General features: G+C 33.6%; 1 protein-coding gene across 6 annotated transcripts in view; it reads left to right on the plus strand.

The window, feature by feature from the left end:
• The window catches only part of BRINP3 (BMP/retinoic acid inducible neural specific 3), a 392,688-nt gene that overhangs the window by 188,316 nt on the left and 177,880 nt on the right, over window positions 1–26,492 (plus strand). For all 6 annotated transcript variants that reach the window (XM_082704050.1, XM_082704048.1, XM_082704051.1 and 3 more), the window contains 2 exons: window positions 3,641–3,831; window positions 18,548–18,738. In XM_082704050.1, coding sequence (XP_082560176.1) covers window positions 3,641–3,831; window positions 18,548–18,738 — 382 coding nt within the window. The remainder of the gene's footprint in view (window positions 1–3,640; window positions 3,832–18,547; window positions 18,739–26,492) is intronic.

Below are 26,492 nucleotides of genomic sequence, written 5' to 3' on the forward strand. Positions count from 1 at the left end.
GTCAAATAAATAAATGAAATTAAAAAAAAAAAAAAGAAAGAAAGAAAGAAACGATTTGCTATAATTACTAACACTAATAGATTTCTTAAAAGTAATTAATTAATTAAATTGGTTAGTTAGTCATTCGGCTAATTTGCCTTAGTATTAGTCTGAGTTTAATCATACTTCGCAAGACTTGTCCTTTACTTTTGGCTGTTGAGTGACAGAGCGGATAATGAGATGGGATGGTCAAATGTTTTGTGGAGCTGAAACGTTGGAAGGTGAACTGATTTTATAAAATCATCAAAGTTTACAGATGGCATACTACCTCAGCACCTGACAGCTTCCTGGAATGCTTGTCCACAGTCTTAGGGTCTGCATAGCTTTCCATGGTATATGACTCTAGGAGAAAAGAAAACATATTCAAAGTTAGATTACTATACTTACATTAAAGGATAGTGATAAATTGGGTAGAGGAATTATGTTAAATAAACTACTGCATCGTTAAACTTTTGTACATAAAAATATTTTAAAGTGGTTGAAATGAAATTTATTCATTTGCATTTTACCTGTCTTACTATAATCTCTGAGCCTTGGAGATGAAGTTTTTTCATACATTCATCTACAAGGCTAGCAGAATTCTGGTAATGGCAATAAAAGTGAACAATTAATATATTTTCTTATAAACTAGTGTTAAAAACGGATTTCAGAAAATGACACAAATATACTATAGTTCCTTCATATTATATCTGTTCTTTGTCAAATTTAAGAGGAATAAACTAAAGAAAGTAGTAAGTCAGGTCAGAATAGATCATGGGTTTTTATCTGTATATTAAATAATTGTTAAGAAAGACTAGAATTGTACACTTCAAATGTGTATTTACCAACAGTTATCTAGTATGAAATATTCTGTGATTTTAAAAGGGTTTATATAGTGTCTACAATATCACAATTGAATCAATCTTCTTGGTTATATCAAGTCCAATTAATTCATTTATTAGTCTACATGTTAGTCTACAAATACATGCATGTGAGTTTATATATTTAACCTTTAAATCATGGAGAAAAATAACACCACAATTTTGAGTTAAAGTTATGTCACTCCTTGATAAAATTATAAATTTTTTCAGCAAATTAAAGAAGTAGCTCTTGTGGGTAAGCTTTTAAAGTTCGGAATTGAGCAACTATTATTTCAATTATAGTTTAATAAGTAACTTCTTACAAGCATTACATGATTATATACCTTGAGATATATCACAAAATATTACAACTTAAATGTTTTATCTAAAGATTCTTCCTCACAATTTTGAATATATACTTACACTTATGATATAAATAAAAAGTATACCGTACTCATATATAAGTATATACTTATATAGCTATATTATTATATGTATTATATATTACACATAATGTAATATGCAATTATAATAATATATTATATATGCAATTATAAGTATATGCATATAATATATATAGTTATAATACATTGTGTGTAATATATAATAAATTATAATATACATATATTCTATGTGATTATATTATATATTTTACATATACAATATATTTTCTAATAAACATTGGAATTTAAAATTAGAATACTCTAATATATATTTATATATAATATAAAAAGTATGTAAAATATATATATATAAACATATATGAAATTCTATATAGCCATATATAAATATATGTCATGTACTATATAGTATACATTATTTAGAATATATAAAATATAAAAAATGTGTTATGTATTATACATGTATAATCAATACAGGTAACTTTTTTATAAAAAGAAAAGACATAAAAAATTGTTAATATCAACCTAGGTTTTGAAAGATAAAGGACATCCATACTGTCTTCTGAGGAAACAGGCATTAGTAAATCTAGAATAGTATCTCTAAGAGCTCTACATTTATTGAGAATAGAGCACTTTAAGAAAATTTTAAAGACAATACATTAAATTTTCTAATTAGTATTTTTTTCCAAATAGCAGCATTAGCGTTGCTTGTTAAAAATGCAACTTCCAGATCCCATTTCAGACCTAATGAATCAGAAAACTCTGGGGTGGAGTTTCCAGGCAACTCTAAGAGGTGCTGAAGTTGGAGAACCATTGGTAGAGAAAACTGTGTGGATCAGCTGATTTATGGAGGAGATGGCAAGAGTCTCTCAATGAAAGAACCACTAAGTTCACTTGTTCTCAGGCTGAAGTCTTCCGTAGATCCTTGAGTGAACCTTATCTTATAATTAATTTCCAAAAGACCAAGTGGATTGTGGGGCTGCCAAATGTGAGTCTCGTGAGCAAAATATTCCCAGTTAGAGGCTCTGTCAGGGATATGGCTCTTTGTCCTCCAAGTATTTACTGTTCTTCTTTATTCTGTATGAATCTTTTCCCTGCTTCACTTCCTTCGGCAACTTTTTTTTCCCGCTCCCTTCAGAGACTGCCTAAGTATAAAATACCACCTCTCCAGAGTTGCCGTTTCTGGTCTCTGAAAGTAAAACAGGTCCCCACTGCCCACAGCTCTGTGGCTTATCACAGTGGGCTGTCTGTGGTAGATCTCTGCACTTACAACACTGTGACATTTGTTTAAAATTTAAGTTAACGTCTGTTTCTTTATTTATTTTTAAAACTTTCTCTAGAATGTGAACTCCATTTGGACAGGGACAGTATTGGTCTGGTTCACTGACTTATCTTCTTATTATTCACTGTTCGTTGGTGCACTGCAGGCATTTTTTGGAGGAAAAATATGCATAAATATGGCATATATTTATACAATATCTATTCAAAATTTTACTTGCTAGATAGTAATAAGTTAAATAAAATACCTGGGAGTATTTAGCCTGGTGGATGGAATTCTTCCCAATGGAAGGTACTTAAGATTTTTATCAGACCACTCATCAGAAAAAATACAGTTAATCAGGAAATCCAGTTCACCATAGTTCTTGGCTAAAGTATCATTAGGTTGATTTTAACTCAATATAAATGTATAAATCTATGTTTTAATGTATAAATCATTTAAAACTCTACCTTCCATTTCAATTTGGCCAAAACTACCTAAAAATTTGTTTTGCATCCTGAGAAATTGCTGATCAAGTTGAATTTAGGTTTCAAAATATGTTGTAAGCAATAATTACTGTAAAAAATGTTTCTTTTGAGATCATGTTTTTTAAATTCTCCAGTAGCAAAAAAAAAAAAAATTCTCCAGTAGCTTTATAATATTCTTGAAGTTTTACAAGGTCCCCCTCTAAAATGAATAGAGAAAACAATAATCGGAATTATGAAAATAAATTCATTCTCTTTTTTACAAGTTCCCTTACAAAATAATAAAATATTACCTTGGTGATTTTTTAAATAGCTCTGCATTCATGTCCTACGCATAACAAAATCATGTTTATGAGTATATATTTTCTTGGGAAAAAAAAAATCAGTGGAAGCTGTTTAAGGGGCTTATTTTTTCCTTTATATGATTTGGTTTCAGAATATTCACTCCAGTTACATAAATTATAAATGTTGCTTCTCCTACTCATAGCACATGACATATTATTACAGGCCAGACTCATTGTAATGTGGTGACCCTAGCGAAACTACCAAGTGAACTTTTCACATGAAAACATTCAGATAGATTATGTATTTATGAATAAAAATGAATTTGCTTTTCAGGGAGTTTGGCCGCTGGAAAGTAAATAACCTTGCCGTTGAGAGAAGAAATTTCCTGGGCTCCCCTCTCCCTCTTGCTCCTGAATTCTTCCGCAACATAAGACTTCTGGGACGCCGACCTACCCTTCAGCAAATCACAGAAAACCTTATCAAGAAATATGGGACACATTTCTTGCTATCTGCTACTTTGGGAGGTATGACTCTTTGAAAATATTTGTGCTCATGTGTGTTTGTGGCTAAAACTGTCAGTCAGGAAAAGAAGCTTCAGTTTGAATACTTCTAGAATTCATTCATTTATTCAATCTATCCATCGAGTTATTCCTAAATGCCTTCTATGGTATTCACAATGGTAAGGTAGATGGTTATTACTTAGTTCCTGCCTGAAGTCAATTTGCAGTACAATAGCATGCATTAAATACAGTCATTAACTATTACACTCTATAATGCCAGGTAACGGGCCAAATTTTGCTTAAAAAATGAATAATTAACAGTCAAGTCACGGGTGGAAGTCATCACTCCTGGTTACAGAGAATAGGAAAAAGTTTTCTGAAGCAAACGTTAAAGATCTACAATTACATTTTTTAACACTCCTTAGTATTTCTGATTGTGGTTGATTATGATATAGAGTTGATCCATAAATATCAATTATGATGCATAATTGAATAAAAGTAGAGATTAATGATGTCACTTCTTCGATTTATAAATTTGTAAGAAATAAGAAATCTGTGGTTTTAATATCATTAAATATGTGTTTTATTGTGGTGATATATAAGTCAGCATTTAGATGATATTTGGGAGGTAATATAGTAGGGAAAATGTGATTTTCCTAAAACTTGAATATATCCCAGAATTCCATGTATTTAGTTTTGTGTGTGACTTTAAGGAATATCCAACCATTTTGTACAACCGTTTTATTAGAAATGGATGTTACTCTTTACTATAATGAAGAGCACTGAATACCATTAGTATAAAAGCAGGGATTCCCTGCTTCCTTGTCTGCTGCTCAGTAAGTGTGCTGAATACAGACAGATTCACACCAGTGGTGTGGTAATATGAAAGGCCACCAGTTCTTCATTTTTCCTACCTTAGAAGATGACTCTTTTCTTTCCTTTAGTTGTCAGTCCAGTCTGTCAGTAAGTGATGCCAATACTTTTTTCCTTCCAAAATATATCCCATGTCAAAACTTTCTGACTTCTACCCAGACCATCCTAGACCAAGTCACCACCACATTTCTCCCCAGAATATGCCTCAGGTCCTTACTCCACACAGATCTTTTAAAAACTTGGATAAGGTCAAATCATCCCCTGTGTCAACTAAAACATATAATTAACTACTTAAAATAAAATCCAGATATCTTGTTATGGTATATAATGCACTACATGAATGTCTTATACTGGCTTTCACCACAGACCTCAACTTTTCTCTCTGCTTGTCATTCTCTATTTTTCAACCACAATGACCTTCAAATGTTTTGGGACAATTTTTCTGCTCAAATGTTACTTGTTAGAGAGGGTTTCCCTTTGCCTAGTACCAGGAACATGCCCAGTGGTCCACCAGTAGTCTCTATTATATCTTGATCTTCTTTGTATTCTTTATAATCTTTATTTTTATGTGAAATTCTTTAATTACTCATTTCCTGGCTTATTATCTGTCATTCCTGCATATTTTCTTGAAAACTGGGATTTTACCTGTACTTGTCACCGGTTTTACCTCCATTGCTTTAAGTGCCTGGCATATAATAGGTTCTCATTAAATATTTGTTAAAATGAATAAATGAAACTACACTTTGTTTGGAGACTGAAATGTTCAAGTTCACTAAATAGATGTCAAAAGTATGATATGCGTAGACGATAACTGAGATCTAATTCAAGAAGACTGAATGAAAACCAAATCCAAAGAGCCAAAACACTCAGTTAAACAAACTAAGATACAAAATTGGAGAGAATGAGGAGGCAAGTAAGAGCAGGTGAGCAAGGCATGGAGAGGTTGGAAAAGGAGATTTCTGGACATAGTGAGTAAATACAAGTCGGTCATATAACCTCAAGGAATTAAAGCAAAGTAATGTAAATGATTCAGGTAGACAGAACAGGCCAGCCAAGAAAAGACATGATCTCTGTCTTCCATAAGTGGATAGTACTAAAATTATAAGATAAAGAGATCAGCCTGTTATTGAAAATTGACTTTCCCTCCCTTTTTTAACCAAGTGTGAAATATTTTATTTTATTGTGAAATTTTTAAAATGTTAAGTAACTTCTCTGTTAGTTTCTTTTAAGAGAAAGTAGGAGAGTAAAATGGGTGTGGTAAGGTCATAGGAAGATTAATGTAGATGCGGGAAGATAGTTTCAGCATAATGTGTGGCATAATTTATACATGCAATTAATTATTTATGTTATTGTTAATATTATTAAGTGCAGATAGAAAAAATTTATAAAATATTCCAGTAGTCATAAAAACTGATTCTCTAAAAGCTGTGTCTGTATGGTTAGGAACAATGATTATTAATGCAATAAAACAGGAAGTAAAAGCGAAAATTAAATGATTACTACAGCTTCCTTTAAAAAGTTCAGTGGTCTTGTACTCTTACTGGGTTTCATCACATTTATGTTAACAATGTGTAATATCCAGAATTTCAGAACATAAAATACATTCTCCAAATAGGAAAAGAAACAAGTGACAGAGGAATGGTAGAAGAGATAAAAAGCACAGGTGATTTTTACAGACATATTTGTTCCTTGTACTAAAATCATGGTGACTTTTTGATTATTTTCATTGTTTTGGCATTGTAGATGCACATTTTGGCTTTCAGATTAGTTTTTGTTGTGTATGTTTTTGTTTTGTGTGTATGGTCTAAAAATCCTTTGTGGGATTAAATCATTTCTTCAGGTTGACAATTCAATGGCAGTAATATGTCCTCTCAAAATTGTTTTACTGCAATTATTTAAAAGTCTTGTTCAAGCATTTTCTTAAAGGCAAATTATGGAGTGGGGTGGGGGAGGGGAAGACATGGAATTGCCGAACTCCCTAGCTCTCTCCAGGCTGGATACTCCTTGGATTTAGTTTTCCTAGTGTTTTCTATCAGAATTCTTTTTTTTCCCCCCCTCTAAATGCTATTTATAATTTCTTTCAGGAATTTCTGCTGGGTGATGTTACTAAGTTAACTAAAATCCATGAAATTATTTACATAGCTAAAGGATATAAAGTATTTGCAATTAAAATGTACACCAGGTAGATTTCAGGCAATTTTTAAAAATATTGCTGTTGTAATTATACTAAACTTTTTTTTTTATTGTTGCTCTAGGTATATTTTAACTTTATATGTTTACCTGGTTGAACATGAAATCTTATTATTCCATTTTTTAAAAAAATGAGATTTGTGGTATTTAATTAGAGCTTTTTCTCTTTTGCTTTCTCCTTAACCAACTAAGTAACAATTGTAATATTAACACACTGAGGGCATCATGTATATAAGCAAACATTTTAAACAAAAGGCCAGTAAATTTTTTGCTTCCTAAGTAACCAGGAACTAAATTCAAACATTTTAAACATTTGAAAAAATAAGTTGTGTGAAATACACTCGGTATTAAAGTGATGAAAAATAAATGAAAAATGTCTTTTTTCCCTGAGTTATTTAGTACATCATATTATTGACTTAGACATAAAACTTTGGGTAGCATACTTGAAGCCTTTAATGGGATATTTTATGATAGATAAAGCCAGTGATTGAATTATCTCCCTATAGGGAAAAATAAATTATAAAAAACCTTCTTCAATATATATCATTTTTCACATTTATTTCATCTTATAGCTTTCAGACTATTTATCAATATAGTAATTCAGCTTGCTTCTATTTGGATAATGATATCTAAACTCCATCACTGTTTAAATATCTAAAATAAGCTAGTCAATAGGAAGAATCAATCTTGGAAAAGATTGCACTACTGGGATATATTGATTTCTAGCTATAGAATATATTTCATGACTGTTTTTATAATATATTTCACTATAGTACAATATATGACAAATACTGAAATAAAAGCGTGTCTGTGTACTGAATATAGAACAACAAATGAGTGAATAGGAAAAAGATAACAAGAGCTTAAAACTGCTGAGTTCAAAGATGAGAGGGAGGGTACCTACTATTAAGCACCAAACTTAGGTTCTGGAGGAATTTAAAAAGACAAAAAAGACTAAGGAAGATGCAGCCCAAAAATTTACTTATGATGTTATAAAATGTTGTAATAAAATATTTACAATAATTTAAAATAGGACCCTCACCTCCAGTATTATACAGACTTGTCCAGGCAGTCACGATTATAGCCCCGAGCCACCCACAGTCACAGGAGTGTTTGTATGGCTCCCATATCAACCTAGGCTCTCTAAATCCCCACACAGTGAAGAACAGACCAAAATTTGTGTTCTTTCTTTCTTTCTTTCTTTCTTTGACAGACAGAGATCACAAGTAGGCAGAGAAGCAGGCAGAGAGAGAGAGAGAGAGATTGGAGAAAGCAGGATGCGGGGCTCAATCCCAAGACCCTGAGACCATGACCTGAGCTGAAAGCAGAGGCCTAACCCACTGAGCCACCCAGGTGCCCCGACAGGCACATCTTGAAGAAGAGGAAGACGCAGGGTTACTCATATCAGTCCCTTTCCTACACCAGTCTTTCTGTTAACTCACAGGACTTCTGTAGGCAGTCAAGAATGCAAGGACAAAACACCTTCCCAAGGAGAGGAGTGCAGGAAAAAGTACTCTTTACTTGATAGAGATATTTAATTTTATTTTTTATTTTTTTAAGATTTATTTATTCATTGGGCAGAGAAAGAGAGCGCGCACAAACAGGGGGAGCAACAGAGGGAGGAGGAGTGGGAAAAGCAGACTCCCTGCTGAGTAGGGAGCTGGATTTGGGGCTGGATCCCATGACCCTGGAATCATGACCTGAGCTGAAAGCAGTCAATTAACCAACTGAGCCACCAAGGTTCGTCAGTAGAGGTATTTAAAAAAATCAAACCAAAATTCATTCTAGGGACAAATGGATCATATATTAAGATTTAAGATTTGTTCATTTGCAACTTTAGAAAATATTTTTCACTCTCAGCAACATTAAAGTCCTGTTTGACCAGAGGGTTTTGTTGTTGTTGTTGTTGTTGTTTAGTTTTTATTTATTTATTTGACAGACAGAGATCACAAGTAGGCAGAGAGGCAGGCAGAGAGAGGAGGAAGCAGGCTCCCTGCTGAGCAGAGAGCCCCATGTGGGGCTCCATCCCAAGACTCTGGGATCATGACCTGAGCTGAAGGCAGAGGCTTAACTAACTGAGCCACTCAGGCGCCCTGACCAGTGGTATTTGAATGCACAGAGTTTTAAAAGTCATAATTTAACTTTTAGTAGAAATAGTTATTTTTAAATATGTGTCTTTAATTTTTTTTCTGAAAGTGTTTATGAGAATATATCTTGTTACCACATTGTTCAACTTAAGCATATCATCAGATACTTAATTTTGTTTATATAAAGAAAACATTTTCAACATTATGAGAATGGAAAAATAAATGATTGATGTCCTGAGTAGTAGCATTAACTTACTAGCATAGTTATTTAAAATAATGAATACTACCTCAATCACTACTTAGTGTATAAGTCACTATGGCTGCAAAGTAGTTTAATAGCTTGCAAGTTTAACCATATACTCTTTGTGTGTGTATATCTTTCAAGGACAGAAGCCAGAAGTCAGACAATAAGATACAGTATAGATACGACAGCAATTCGATTTTTAAAAATTGTCTTGCATCCCTAGGAGTGTAAGATTCCAAATATCCTTATTTAATTTCAGAAATTGTCAATTCTCACTTTTATCTATATAAATTACATTCTGTATAAAGTGTCCACAGATAGTTTTAATTCTATAGTATATACCACCTTCTTTCAAAATTGATCAGTGATTGTGTTTCTCATTTTCATTTGGTCTCTTCTTAGGAAATACAAATTCCTTTTATTCTATTTTAACTGTAACTTAATTAAAGAAGCAAATCTGCTAAAACATATGCAAATAGAAATTCTCACTAAAAATGGACGGAACTATTTCCTCTATTAGAATGCATATTCTGTTTTAAGAAAAAGAAATATTTTCTGAAGCTTCATTCCGGGCAATCATAAAAACAATCATGTTGAAGAGGGGAACAAAATTGCCATACTGGTTTTTAAAAATAAAGATATACTACATGAGATTAGTTATATCCATTGTTCTCTCTGTCTCTTTCTGTCTTGTTTCAATCTGTCTCTCATCTCTCTTTTTCCCTCTATTTTTATTTCTCATGTTTTTTTGGTACAGAAAATTTTCAAAAAGTGGAAGTTAAAATAATATTGTTAATTAAATATTTATTGTTTATAAGGCAGTTATCTACTAAAGTGATTTGAAGCCATTTGTGTAACTAGTCATGAATATAACACAAAAGAAATTGGGATTAAAATTGCTGTGTCAATAGATCTTAATAATGACATTTCTGGCAACTAAATCAAAAGATAAATGTTAAGTTTTCATATTTTATAAATTTGGTTATATGTTTTCTTTTTCTTCCTTATAGCAGTTTGATAAGGTAGATAAATCATCTTTCCATTGTTTGACAAAGAGATACTGAGTTACCTGTAACAGTGCAAAGATCGAACATGCAGGTGACTGGCATATACAGATATTTAAATTGGTAATAAGTTTTACTGTTTTTACTATGGTTTAGAGCCTCATTACTCAAGTGTAATTCATAGTCCAATACCATCAGCATTGCCTTGGAGCTTGTTAGACCTGCAGAATCTCAGATTCCATCTCAGATTAATGAATCAGAATCTACAGGTTAACCAGATCTCTGGGTGATTTATATGCACATTAAGTTTGAACAGTCCTGTTTAGAGTATCTAAATAAATTTAGAAAATTAATCTTAAATTTAAATTAGTCTTAATTAATCTGAAAATTAATTTTACCAAAATAATAGCAGGAATCTATAACATACATAACAAAAATGTTCCTTATAACATTGTAAACAACTCCAAAAGAGAGATAATTTTATTGTGTTTTACTCCAGGTAGATTCAGTTTCATCTGATATGGAACTATTTATTTCCAGTTCCTCTTTTTTCATGTCATTGCTCTATCGAGAACATTATGGTAACTGAGCAATTTTGTTTAAAAAATTTTCAGACTTTTTGGGTGGATAATTGCTAATAATCCAAAAGTCAGATGCTTTCATTTGGAGTGTTTTGCAAAACATATTATGTTTCTTTGTCGAAGCTCTCTAAGACTAGTTATTTTCTTCCCATAATATCTTGCAAATGCCAATTGGTGTTAAGCCAACATATCTGTTTTTACTGCCTTTAGATATTTGTTTGGCTCTGCTTCTTGTCAGAAGCCTAGTTTTCTCAGCTAGATTTTTTTTTTTTAATGTCTGTTTCTAAAACACTATTCTTTCTACAACACTGTATTAGTGGAAAGATAGATATCATTGGGATGCTTACCTTTTAATATGTTAAGCTAAGAAAGGACAATCATCACTAGTGAGAGAAAAGTACACTGTAAAAACTGAAATGTATTTTCAAAAGAGCAACTATACCCAAAATATTATAAGACTTTACCACAAGGAATAATGTAATCTTTTATTACCAAAAAATAGGATGACTTTTTTGGGTTGAAATGATACATCAAAAGTAAGAACCTACAATTACATTTAAACTATGTTTGCATTGGTTATTCCTATGAGAAAGATTTCTACTCAAATAGCAGTCTTTATAAGTAAAACATACAAAAGCAAATGGACATTCAAAATAAGATCTTCCAGTGTAAGGAAATTCAATGACCAGGAAGATATCTATCAGAAATGTACAGTTGTTTTGTTTTGTTTGTTTTATTTTGCTTTGTTTTTGTCTGGGTGTAATGGTATACAGTCTAGGTTGGCAGACTAACCCAAGGGCAGAGCCAACCTGTAAGTGTTATTTTAATCACAGTAAAGAAATAACAAAACAAAACAACTGATATGCTTTGATGGTGGATCTTCTGTGTTCCACTCTGGGTATCTCTTCATTCCAAGAATTAAGTTGAGGAAGTTTCACTTTGGAACATGCTGTCCTTCTGGTAGAGGAAAAAAGTCAAAGAATTTGTGTAACTTTGCAGCATTTTTCAAAACTTGTAATAGATCCTGGCATACTTTCATTGTTAGGTTACGGAGTCGAACACCCCTCAGTTAGAGAAGACTCTCGATAATGCAAGTCACACAGCGAGGTTTATTTCCAGCTAGCTGGGGTCCAAGTATCTGCCCGGCGCAGTGGGTTTCAACAAGGACCCGGAGCACTCAAAGCCAAGGATTTATGTAGCATTTTCAAGGCACTTTTTCATAGCTACATACATCTCTTGTGCCCCACTTTGACAGTTTAACTTTGTTTAACATTTTACCACTCTGGTGTCACCCTGGTGGTTAAGTGAGATTTAGGTTTGGAAGAATTTTCACCTTAATTACATTTCCGTCTGCCTGAGCCTCCTACAGTTTTATGGTGGGGAGTGCGACCTTTTGGCCTCAAGGTACTGAGCCATTGAAAAGATGGCCTTTTTGTTGTAAATCATCAGGACATTTGCAAACCAAGGGACACTGTTAGGGATACTCAGTAAAATGGCTTCCGGGCCTTCAGGATGGCCATTCTTATGCTAACCCACTCTTAACAGTGCAAGGTGCCAGCTTTTGCTTTGCCAAGATGGCTGTACTTACTTCAGGGCCAGACCCGAGGTGGGTACAGCCTTGTTTTTCTTGGCCTCCACACCTTGAGCTGGTTTCTGGGACTTGTTCTTAAGTCCCCTGGGGGGAAGGGGAGCGGGGACAGGGTTAAACAACAAAGTTATTGTTTAACCTCAATGGAAGCCTCTGGCTAAAATAAAAATATAAAATAGGTCCTTACATCATGTATTCCACTCATCCAAGTGTTATGCTTTCCCTTACCAGGTTAAAGGAAATCACTCATGAACTGTTTATAGTTCTTCTCTACAATGGACCATTAATCCATGGATGCATATTTGCACCCACAATTGTGCAGAAAGTAATTGCAAAAATTAATGCAATCTGCCACATCATTATTATTGACTTATCCATAGGATTCTTTTACTCATTCTATTATCCATGGTTTTCTTGACTTGTTCCAACCTTTTGAGAACATCACCTTTATCCTCAATAACTATATATATGAGAATCCAAATTGAGAAAATCCAAGGAAAATATAATAGAACAAAATTTCTTTTAAATTTATCTTCCTCATGGACATAACATAGATGATTTGAAAATTGGGACAGAAAAACACATTACTAGGAGGTCCTAGTAATCATATCAAATGTACCTAATTTGATATACCTTAGCATATCAAAGGTACCTAATCGTTTCTTATGAACCGATCATAGGATAACATTAAAGTCATGATTGGTTTTTTTGTTGTTGTTTTATTGTCTTCTGTTTTGCATTCTCTCTGGAAGCATCCTTCAATATGTGCTTTTAATGTCCATAAACTACAGCAGTGTTTTAGTTGTAAAAGGCACAGCTGCATGATTTCTGTGTGAAATAATCACATCTTTTTATATCCACAGTCATTAATCCTTTTTACTTTCTAACAAACTCAGAATGTTGAATCGTTTTTAGAATCACATTTAGTATTTACAAAATGTGTGGATGTCCTTTGGTACTCACATCATGCTTATGAGCTACAGCTGGTCTAAAAAATAAGAATAAAAGTGACATTTGAACGCAAATTTTTAGTTGATTGAATAATATCTCAGTTTTTAAATTTGAATATTTTGTGTTATTCACATAAAATTCTGATGAACTTTTATAATTGAATACTTGAGAAAGAGTTACAATTAAGGTTAAGACTGCATTCTTCTTCTTCTTTTCTTTTTATGCATTCTTTTTTCTCAAGACTGACTGTAAGAGTTTCAAAGGATATGAAGACCATAAAAATCACAAAAACATGGGTGCCTGGGTGGCTCAGTGGGTTAAGCCTCTGCCTTCAGCTCAGGTAATGATCTCAGGGTCCTGGGATCGAGTGCCGCATCCGGCTCTCTGCTCAGCAGGGAGCCTGCTTCCTCCTCTCTCTCTCTCTCTCTGCCTGCCTCTCTACCTACTTGTGATCTCTCTCTGCCAAATAAATAAATAAAATCTTTAAAAAAAAATCACAAAAACATGGTAATTATATATAATTAAAAAAAAAACAAATCTCTTAGAGGAAAGAAATGGTCTTATTTCCAATGTAGATTGAGTAGCCTTGTCAGAATATTTTAGGTGTTTAACAATACATGATTTATAACACTTGAAATTTAGCACGAACTACCCAGCTTACATCGCATAGTTGTTTAGTTTATTGTAAATAAGGGTTTAAAACAAGGTATTCATAAGAATAATTTGGGTGATTTAAACTGCCTCACAGGCTTCACTATAGGGAAAGCTTTTATATACATGGGTTAATGTTCAACTATAGAGAAGAACTATGAGCGACTTAAGAGTAGTTTCTCTTTATCAGGTTATTGGAAAGAATAAACAACTGCTACCTTTAATCAGCACATGTATCTTGGTTACAAGATCCACTAGAAAACAGTTTTGACTGGTAAAATGCTAACTTGTAAAAATTTAAAGCCTCCTTATTTACTGTTGGGCCCTAATTTTAAAAAAAAAAAAAAATGAAAGAGAGGAAGCCAACATTTATTGTACATAGTATATGTGTTCTACCAGGTTCTATGGAGGCATCACATGCTTAGTCTTTTCAAACAGATGAGAGTAGGATATTGGTTCTTTCATAGAGATGGAAATGCTAAGGGCAAGTATAACTTTACAAAAGCCCCAGAGCAATCAAGTTAGAGGACTATGAGCTGTCAAGATTTACCTTCACATACCCCTGACTCCAAAACGCACATTTTCCTTTCTCTTATTATATCATATTTCCTCCAAATTAAAACAGCAACAATGAAGAATGAACTGTAAAACTATTAATATAAGTGTATTATGATCTACAATATTTTTTCCTTTAATTTTTTTTGTAGTCCATAATATATATTTGCTCTCAGGGTAAAAGGAGGAAAGCACATTTATCTGTACATCACAAACAAACATGGACTCTGAAAAACAAAGGAAACATTTTCTTAAATCTCCAGTAGATAGAGAATGGAAGCTTCTGTGACTCATGATGATGACTATGGGCCATCACTTCTCTATGGACATCGTTGATTGCTGAAACTTACATTAACATTTATCATTCATATTGTAACATGGGACCACTCTAGAATAGTAATCCCTGGCTCTTGGTATGTGTCATTTTCCAAATTATCACAGGACAAACTAATATCTGCAAAAAATCCTTAAATTAAAATTTTTAAAAGATTTTATTTATTTATTTGATAGAGAGAAATCACAAGTAGGCAGAGAGGCAGGCAGAGAGAGAGAGGAGGAAGCAGGCTCTCTTGTGAACAGAGAGCCTGATGCGGGGCTCCATCCCAGGACCTTGAGACCATGACCTGAGCAGAAGGGAGAGGCTTAACCCACTGAGCCACCCAGGTGCCCCTCCTTAAATCAAACATTTTAACCTGCTTTTCAACATAAGATTATGCTACTCCTCTCTTTCTGTGTGATGAATGACTCAGCTGAAGTCCCACTAAGGAATTTTTACCTGAAACGTGAAGATGTACAAAGGGATATGGTATTTAAAGGACTGTTTTGAGAGATATTTCCTTCCTCACCATGTGTTGATACAGATTGTAGGATGAAGGCTCATCAGTTTGTGAAAGAAGTGGAAAAGGAGGTTTCTGTTCATCACAAATAAGACAAAATAGCTAAAATTACTAGAAATGTACACATATGGACTGAAGTGCTTTATTCTAAATTTTAAGGAATTGAGGTGAATAACAGAGATGAATACCTTGCCAAGAACTTTTGAATTCTGACTGCAATCTAGTCATATTCTAAATCCTTTATAGATATTATCTGTTTCATGTTTCCAGCTGCTCTTTGAGGAAGAAATACTCTGCTCATGTTACATGAGAGGAAACTGAGTCAAGTTACACAATTTAGGATCATTCAGTTACTAAGTAGAAGTCAGTATTAAACCCAAATCTATTTGGCACTAAAAGTTGGCACACTTACGTCTAAACTACGATAATTAATTCTCTATTTTTCTTTCTTCCAGCACCTCATAATTCAGTGAAAGAGTCCATTCTAGTGGTCTAATTATCTCTTCTGCTCAATGATGTATAGTTTTTCCATTCATGTTGGACACCTCCAATAATAAGAAAATTCACCACTATACAAAAAAAGACAGAGTGAAGATGACTCTTCACATATTTAAATGGCTTACTTAAATCTCCAGAAGGCAAAACTAATTTCCAATAAATCAATTGAACCCATATTTTGAATTTAATATATTACTGAATTGAAGAAAAGATTAGATATTATTTTAAAGAATAGGCAATTAAGTTTCCTTCTGTCTACAGGAGTCCATAGAAAACATGAATTTAAGGAGGTTAAACACAGATATTTAGATGTAAATTTCTAAATAGAATCATCTGAGAACAGGAAATCATTCAGAATTTCATTTTAGTCATAATACTAATATCATGAACTTACTAATCACACAGAAAACTTTCTGATGAATAAATATTTTAAATCATTCTCACTTCTTTCCTATGGCTACACTGTTTTCTACTGTATAGTGTAACATTATTTTTACTGATTGTGTATTTGTGTTGCTACAAATAATACAAATAAAGCCACAGTAAAAAACCTCTTGCATATTTTAGTCATTGTTTTTTGGGATAGATTCTTGAAAGTAGGTTGCTGAGTCATTGTTGGTAACTATTGCCAGATTTCTCTCTATAGCTACATCATTTTGTATGACTACAAGCGATATATCAGAGGGCCTGTTTCCTTCCTGTTTGCCAACAGCTTTGGCAAAGTCTTCAAACTTTTGGATTTTGGCGAATTCCATAATTGCACAGTGATATATCAATATATTTTAATTTGAGTTTCTTGTACTATTTTAACCTATATTTCCTGTATTTTCTGCATTATGAAAAGTGCTGCCATTAAAGCAACTTGGCAAGTCTTAGTCTTTAGCACTCACTATATAATGTTTTTCTTCTTTCCATTTAATAATATTTGGACTGAATTCTACAATATCAGATATCAAGACTATTTGTTTCCTTTTCATTTACATTTACCAAGATCTTTGCTATTTTGTTTTTAATTGTTCTTTTTTTTAATTTTTTTTATTTTTTATTTTTTTGGCATTTTACATTTTATTTATTTATTTTCAGCATAACAGTATTCCTTATTTTTTCACCACACCCAGTGCTCCATGTAATCTGTGACCTCTATAATACCTACCACCTGGTACCCCAACCTCCCACCCCCTCCCCACCACTTCAAACCCCTCAGATTGTTTTTCAGAGTCCATAGTCTCTCATGGTTCACCTCCCCTTCCAATTTTCCCCCAATTCCCTTCTCTCTAACTCCCCATGTCCTCCATGCTATTTGTTATGCTCCACAAATAAGTGAAACCATATGATAATTGACTCTCTCTGCTTGACTTATTTCATTCAGCATAATCTCTTCCAGTCCTGTTCTTAATAAGACTTGTCTCTTGCTATCTTAGTCCATTTGGGCTGCTATCAAAACACCATAAACCAAGTGGCTGATAAACAGCAGAAATTTATTGCTCACTGTTTTGTTTGTTTCAGCTCTTGTAGTTAGGCTGTTTGATGTCCAGTATGCATGTTGGGATCCTAAAACAAATCGAGAATGGGACCTTCCAGAAGTAGCACTGTTGACTTTACTTCTGATATCAATAGACCTGAGCTCTTGCTTTATCTGCAGTTTATAAGCTGTTACTTAAAATTAGATAGTCACCAAGGATATGTCATTTTAAAATTAGTATTATTTTATTTATTTGATATTTTATAAAACTGGCTTGCCGATTTGTAAATAGGCATAATGCTACCAGAGCAGTGGTTTCCTGAGAGTAAGAGTAACCATCAAGTCTGACAATTATATGCTAGATGAATAGCCAAGAATCGGAAAGTTCTTAGTGTTAATTTAAATACCATTGATATTTTTGGTCAACATTTGAACATAAAAAAAAAAATCAAAACTTAATTATGTTTTAAATTTCACCTTCAAAAATCCATTGTCTATACCCAAATCTTCCATGGAGGTTAATGATTTCCATAAAGCTTATTAACACATAATATTTATATGTTATGCCACATGTAGGAAACCTGTGAATTTAATTCATATATGTTTACATAACTGTATATGCCTATGTATGTTTTCTCTGCATTTTCAAGGTTCGATTGAAAATGGTTAGGGGCACCTGGCTGGCTCAGTCCTGAACATGCAACTCCTTAGCTTGGGGTTGTAAGTTTGAGTCTCAAGTTGAGTATACAGTTTACTAAAATAAAATATATTTTTTTAAATGGCTAGTTTAATCATGTGCTTGGTCATGTTTCTATTAGTCATGCTGATCCACAGTAAGCATTTCTGAGTATGTACGATTTCATATCATGCACCCCCCCTTAAGTTCAATTTACATATTTTCTGTTCTTAATTTGCTTTTGTGCCACATAGGTGTTAGGTAAACTAAACTGTATGAGAAAGTCAATAAAATCTAGAGAAATTGTTCCACAAATGCTAGCTATTCAACATTTACCAAATAAATATTTATAGCCTTTAATAGCTCACGTAACTTCCTAGGCACGTGAGAAATATCCATGAAAAACACAAAAGTTAAACTTGTCTTTTGTTGCTTATCACTCTTTGGTTTTACTATGTCAGTAATCTATACTTCTTCACCTGCAGATTATGGAAAAATTAAAGTTAAGTGGAAAATGGAATAATTTTAAGTATTATTAATACAGGAGAGGAGTCACTCACAATTTTTGTGGACAAGCGGAAGCTGAGCAAGAGATCTGAAGGAAGTGACTCCAGCACCAATAGCTCGTTGGTCACTCTGGAAACACTACATCAACTGGCCGCTTCCTATTTCATTGACAGGGACAGCACACTTCGGAGACTTCACCACATTCAAATTGCATCCACTGCCATTAAGGTACGAATGAGTTTACCTTAAAATGATGTCATACGGTGATTTTTCCTAGCTCTAAAATGCATCTCTGTATATTTTCATATATCACTGATTGAAACAATTATGTTCTTAAAAAAAAAAAAAAAAGTTGCATTTCCATTTGTCACACTTTATGTAATAGACGTCGATGAAATTGTGGGTCTATAAATCTGTGACCGGATTTTTGGGTCAAGGTTTTGAATGCCCTAAGGTTAACTGAAATATACTTGGACTGTGTAAGAGTCTGGGTGCACAGATTCCCTCATAACGAATATGAGGATAAAACTTTGTTTTAATAACATTAGTTTATTTTGTGAATAGTCATACTTTATAGTATTTATTTAACAACATTGTGAGAAGGTGACGCATTAGGCTCGAAATGGTCCGTGACACAAAAGTCACTAAGAAGTCTTGGTTTTGGGAATATCTCTCCCCGATACTTGAACAATATATTAAGAAGTACAAGAATTTGGGTATAAGTTTCTGGAAGTCAAGATGCAGCATAGTCTAGAATTAGTAGGTAAATTGTATGTGTTCACTAGAATCCTTTCCTTCTGACCATAACTAAGGTTGACTTTGCCAAAACTGAGAGAAAATAAGAATAAGGAGCCTTTATTTTATTTTATTTTATTTTATTTTTTTAAAGAGAGATAAGCAGGCAGAGAGAGAGAAAGAGACAGACAGACAGTGGTTTCTAAAACATTAGGTTGTTTTTGACACATTTCTCTGGCAGTTTAAATCAACATGTTACCGTGTTTGGTCAACAGACATTGCCAAATAAAGAATCATCACAGTGTGATAGGGTGATCCTGCACTAAGTTAACAAGAGCAAAACAAAATATAAAGAGCATTTGAGGTTTCACCTGCAAGATTTCATAATCAATGTAAAAAGCAGTCATTAAATATATCATTCTATTGCTTTAAAATTTTAAAATTATTAGGTATGTTTTGTTTTATAAGTTAATCAAAAAAGCTAGTACTTAAGTATTTGGGGAATTCTAGGAAAAATGAGTCCAAGGAATATATTTTTGTAAGATGTTCAGGAGAGAATAAAATGTGATACAGAAACATCTCTAGCTTATGGGTTACACAAATAATATTTCCTCTCTTCCATATTGTTAGTAGATGAATTTGGGAAAAAGACTTTTATAGATATAAATTATACAATTATAGTAGTCTAGTTCTGATTGTAGGACTTCTGTTATATTGGATAATCAAGCATATAAATAGCATTTATAGATAAAACTGTAGCCAGAGTGAATGTAGATATTTTGGTTAATTTAAAAAATATTGTAAGATAGGATATTGTTGGAGATATTTAGCTTGAGTTTGCTGAGGACAAAGAGACTTTTTAAGAAATCAATTTCGATGATACAGTAACTTAAAGTGTATTTTCTAATAGAAGACATCATTTTTCTAAGTATCTTTATTATATGGCTATTGACTTTTTTTTTTTTTCTCAACACCAAGTAGAATTGTGCAATAGAGTTTTGTACTTTACTCAGTATGAAGTATGCTTTCACAGTTTATGTCAAAACTTAACAGAAGGTCACCAAGGACTTGGAATGGGACATGAGTCTGGAGAGGACTGGTCACAGGAACAGGATCTTGGGGACAAAAGGCATCAGCTAGTCTTTAAGCACTAAACTACACAAGTTTGCATATTGCCCCTGAAGGTAGAGCTGGAGGCTATTGGCCGCCAGCCATAGGACTGGGCCTGGCTGGCTGCGTGGAGTTCCTCTAATGAGACATGAGGGACCCCTAGCTGCTGGAGAAGCCCGGAAGTCCCAAACTGGGACTTAGTGTTGCTCATCTTTAGCTGCCGGCTTGGGGTGGTTTTGGCTGATGGACCTCCTCCTCCCCGGAGGAGGAGCTCTATGCAAGAGCTTGGTACTGGACCCCAGCTCCACGGGTCTGGGAGGGCCTGGCAACCCCAGGTGGGATAAAGGGGTGTGTGTACTCCATCCACATGTGGAGCAGTTCAGGGTGGCTGGGGATTGGGAAAAAATGAAATGAGGTATGTGCCAATGATAACACCATGACTAAGAATAAAGTCACACAATTATGTAGGGAGTACAGGGATGAGGTAGTGGGAAATGGGAAAGAGGGGAGGACCATCAGACTTTGCAGGATTTAATTAGGTCTGGATGGAGTTCTCTTCTGAGGCCGTTGTAATTTTAAGTGATTGGTGTTTTCTGGTGTGGGGTCAGCTGCTGTCTGGGTTACTGTAAAAGCTCTAAGGAGAGGCTCTTGAGGAGGTCTGCAGGTTCCTCCATGGCTTGCATAACTGTATGTGCCTGGGCGTTTTTCTGGGGAGAGTATCTTTTATTTTCATTAGTTACCAAGTACGTCCCTACACAGATAAAAGATGTCTCTTCTCAATTATGAGATTATAATTGCTTAGATGGAAGTTAACAGAATAGGAAGGCGAGAATGGGAATGGGATGAGAGTAGGGGGAATCTAAGGGCATCTAAGGGCATCAACTATTGAAATCCTTCATACTTGAACACATAGTTCACTGCAAAGTGCTTTGGGAGTACGTTTGAAATCAAGAGCTTAACCCCTTTACTAAATCCCTAAAGGTTTAGTGCAGTGTTTGTATATTCAGAATTTTCAACTAAAGGTAGCAAGATCCACAGTTTCTCTGATAAGGCAAAATGTTCTGGGTTTGAAGTGCTATGTAGTAGGCATTGCATTTCGCCCACAAATGTGTGAAGTTTTCTCTTGATTTATAGAATTCAGGAAACAGAGTATGGTTAAAAAAGAAAGTCAAGATCATTATCAGATAACAGCACAAATATAATTAAATCTGCAAAATCATGCCGGCTTTTATCATGCTAATTCTTGCAAAAACGCAAAAGAGCTGGACAAATAGTGTTAACTAGGAGCCAATTTTTAGAAAATGCGATAGAACAATTCGGTGTTTTTATCTCTTATAGTTATGAATATAAATATAGGCTGCAATTCATTAACACATCTGGAAATTCTGAAAAAAGAGGTTCAAACACCTATGTAGCCTAATTAACTGCCATATTATCCTAATTAACAGGATTTTTATCAAATATTCTTTCTCAATATTATTTTAATGCAATAACATGTCAAATACAATTTCTAGAATTGGCCATTTTCAGAAGATTCAATTCAATTGACTCAGGCTATCTAAAAGATTACATTACCACACTCTTTAGGTTTATTGTGAAATAGTCTAATAAATTTAATCTGAAGTGATTGGCAATGAAAATATATATTCTGAGAAAATGTGATCTATCACCTCATGTGTCATGTGCATTTTCTAAAACTTCCTTAATACTCTATATTCTTAAAATCAGGTTACATGCAGTGAATAAAATTAAATTTTTTATCAAATACTTAAACATTTTACTTCATTTTTTAAAGATTTTTTAAAAGGCTTTATTTATTTGACAGAAAAAGAGAGAGCACAAGTAGAAGAGCAGCAGAGGGAGCGGGAGAAGCAGACTTCTGCTGAGCAGGGAGCTTGTTGCAGAGATCAATCTCAGGACCCTGGGATCATGACCTGAGAGGGAGGCAGATGCTTCAGTAATAGAGCCATCCAGGCATCCCTTTATTTATTTATTTTTTTAAAGATTTTGTTTATTTATTTGAGAGAGAGAGAGAGAGAGAGGGCATGCACAAGCAGGAGGAGGAACAGAGGGAGGGAAGAAGCAGGCTCCCTGCTGAGCAGGGAACCCACCATAGAACTCAATCCCAAACGCTGGGATCATGACCTGAGCCAAAGGCAGATGAGATACTTAACCAACTGAGCTATCCCGCCCCCCAAATACTTAAAATTTTTAAAAGAATTCAGTTATTATGTTTTCAAAACAAGTACTGATGAATTTATTGTATTTCTGGCATTTTTCTTGTACAGAAAAAGAAAGGTGTTTAAAATTTTGGAGTACACAAAATTTTTCCAACAAATTTAGGAGAAAGCACAAATAATATGTTAAAATTACATTAAGGGTCAACATACCTGGTAAAAAAAAAAATCCGCTTAACTTATGTTTGGTGTCACTTAGTTTATGTAAGAGTGTTACAGGTGATGTTGAGAAGAGGCTCCACAACTTTAGATCTACATTATTGAGATAATAAAAATCCATTAAATTAAAAATTTTAATGCTACTTATAAAAGGAGTTCTGATAATAACTTTCTAAGAGGCATTTTTGATATGTAAGTTATTTGTTCTTTGAGAAAAAAGTCAGTAAAACCTACAATTATTTTTAAAATTTTATTTCTATGTGTCCAAAGAACTTACTTTAAAAAGACATGGGATAAGAAAATTTACATGTAAACCATTCATAATAATTGAAGGTTTGATTTCATATATTAATTTCATTTTCAGAAAGGGTTTCCTTAGTAAACTCTTTTAGGATTTTTAAAAAATTTTTTCTAATTAATATATAATGTATTCTTTGCCCCAGGGATACAGGTCTATGAATCATCAGTCTGAGACAATTCACAGCATCCACCATAGCACATACCCTCCCCAATGTCCATAATCCAACCGCCCGCTCCCCCTCCCACACCCCCTCCAGTCAACCCTCAGTTTGTTTTGTGAAATTAAGTGTCTCTTATGGTTTGTCTCCCTCCCTGACCCCATCTAGTTTCGTTTTTTCCTTCCCTCCCCCCCAAGAACCCCCACACTGTCTCTCAAATTTCTCATATCAAAGAGATCATATGATAATTGTCTTTCTCTGATTGACTTACCTTGCTTAGCATAAACATTTTAACTTGCGTTCAAATTCAAGTGTCTTGGTACAATACTAATCATAAATTTAACTTAATACCTTTAATAATTCTGACTTTTTCTTCAAACTCACAAAAGTATATCTGCAATTTTTTGTGTATATGTGTTTACTTGTTCCCAATATTTTTTAGCCTAAATGAATAATGTATTATTCCAAAATAATTAATATATATAAATTTAGTATCATGATAAATTTATAATTTTTAAATAATTGAGATTCATATTTTTAAATATTCAGAAATTTCATATTCTTGATAATAATTTTCTACATTTTGTTATAGGTTTTTTATTTCTTTGTGATGAGCTTTCTCTACTTTTGACAAAGGCCTAATTTGATAGAAAGCAGCATCAGAATCTGTCTATTATGTTTTTGTTTTTAGTCAAAATAGCTGATGGTAAATTAGAAAAATCAAATTAAACTTTACTATTTAGATTAAATCCTTTTATTTTTTTAATGTAATCCCAGTATAATCAACATACAGTGTTACATCAGTTTCAGGTGTACAATATATGATTCAATACTTCCGTACATTACCCAGTATATGTTACATCTTAATTATACAAATCAGGAAAAATATTAAAAGTTCCTTTTATGATATTTTTCTGCCTCTGTTTCCTTCTGCTCCACTTTTCCAGCTGAGTTACTAGTATAAGTTATTTCCCGTGCCAAAAGCTATAGTCCTTAAGTCCATCATACTATGTTTTATGCTCCCTTACATCTCAGTTGTCATATTATCTTTAATCAAAACCCATTTGTGTTTATACTTCTTGTCATTAATTATTTATAATTATATATTCTGTGTCATGACTAAGTGCTGACCAAATTATCTCTTCCACTTACCAAAAAAAAGGAAAAATGAAAAAGCCTGAAAAACCTAAATTAATAGATGTATTTAATATTAAATAAAATTAAAAATCACTAAATAGACTTGCTTCTAACAAAGATGGAAGAACAGAGACTGAGTGCACCTTCCTACCTAACAATATATTTTTGAAAAGATTAAAAAATATGAAAACACTGATTTTAAGAAGAACTTAAAAGTTCTTCTCACTGAAGAAGTTCTCACTGAAGAACAGGCAACGAAGGACAGTGATCCTTGAGGGGTGGGAACAACCAAGGTGAGCTCTATGACCACCGAGCTTATTGTCTTGAAAGAGTTTCCCTGTGGTGCAGGTAAAGAAAATCCTAGAAGAGACCAAAAGATTCCATAGGTTGAGGGAAAACCTCAGAGTTTAGTGAGACCTGGTGTCTTCTAGTTTGCTGGGTAGAATGCCAAAAAGGGCAAAGCAGCGTAGGAACAGAACCCCAGAGAACTGCAGAGAGTTGCCTTGGGTATTTAACAGAATACTTTTGCGTGTATACATATGAGAAAATTACCAGACACCCGGGAAGAAACCACAGTACAGGATTAGAGAACAGTATCTGGCAATCACATAGGGCCTAGAAAAGTGTTTTTACAAGCCAAAATAGAAACAATCATTTGTGGAGCACTGACAAAAGGCCTGCCTCAGTTATAAGGAATACAGGCACATCTGAAATAAATTGTGGGTTTGATCCCAGACCACTGCAGTAAAGTAAAGATCACAATAAAGAGAGTCAAATGAATTTTTTGGTTTCCAGTGAATATAGAATTTATGTTTACCTTATACTCTTATCTATTAAGTATGCAAATAGCATTGTGTCTAAAAAATGTACATACCTTAATTGAAAAACACTTCATTACTAAAAATGCTAACCATTATCTGAGCTTTCAGGGAGTCATAGTTTTCTTGTTTGTGGAGGGTCTTGTTTTGATGTCGATGGCTGTTGCTGGATCAGGGTGATGATTGCTGAAGGCTGAGGTGGCTGTGACAGTCTTTAATAATAAGGGAAAAACGAAGTTTACCTCACTGAATAACTTTTCCTTTCATTATTTCTCTGTAGCCTGTGATGCTGTTTGATAGCATTTTATCCACAATAGAATTTTCACGATTAGAGTCAGTCCTCTTAAACCCTGCTGCTGCTCTGTCAACTAACTTTATATAATATTCTAAATCTTTATTGTCACTTCAGTAGTCTTCTCAGTGTCTTCACTGGGAATAGATTCCACCTAAAGAAACCACAATCTTTGCTTATTCAAAACAATCAATTCTTTGACTGTTAAATTTTGGTCATGAGATTGTAGTAATTCAGTCACATCTTCAGGTTTCACTTCTAATTCTAGTTTTCTCGGTATTTCCACCACATCTTACTTCTTCCACTGAAGTCTTAAACTCCTCAAAGTCATTGATGAGGGCTGACATCAATTTCTTCAAAACTCATGTTAGCATTGATATTGGGAACCCTTCTCATGAATCATGAGTGTTCTTAATGGCATTTAGGATGGTGATTCCTTTCCAGAAGTTTTCAACTTACTTTATCCAGATGCGTCAGAGGAATCACTATCTATGGCAATTATAGCCTTATGGAATGTATTTGTTAAATAATAAGACTTGAAAGTCAAAGTTACTCTTTGATCCAGAGAGTGCAGAATGGATGTTATGTTTGTGGACAAGAAAACACTAATTTTCTTTATGTCCATCAAAACTCTTGGGTGACCAGGTGCATAGTCCATGAGCAATAATATTTTGAAAAGATTTTTTTCTTCCCAGTAGGTCAACAGTGGTTTTAAAATATTCAGTAAACCATGTTGCAAACAGATGTACTGTTGTCCAGACTTTGTTGTTCCATTTATAGAGCAAAGCAGAGTAGATTTAGCATAATTCTTAAGGGCCCTAGGATTTCCAGAATGGTAAATGAGTATTGGCTTCAACTAAAAGTCACCAGCTGCATCAGCTCCTAACAATAGAGTCAGCTGTCTTTTGAAGTTATGAAGTTGTGAAGCCTTTCTAACAATGAAAGGCCTAAAGAAAATATTCTGATACAAGGCTGTTCAACTCCATTGAAAATCTGATGTTTAGTGTATCCGCCTTTGATAATGACCTGAGTTAGA

The sequence above is a fragment of the Mustela nivalis genome, assembly GCF_964662115.1.
Source record: "Mustela nivalis genome assembly, chromosome: 16".
Classification (NCBI taxonomy): domain Eukaryota; kingdom Metazoa; phylum Chordata; class Mammalia; order Carnivora; family Mustelidae; genus Mustela; species Mustela nivalis.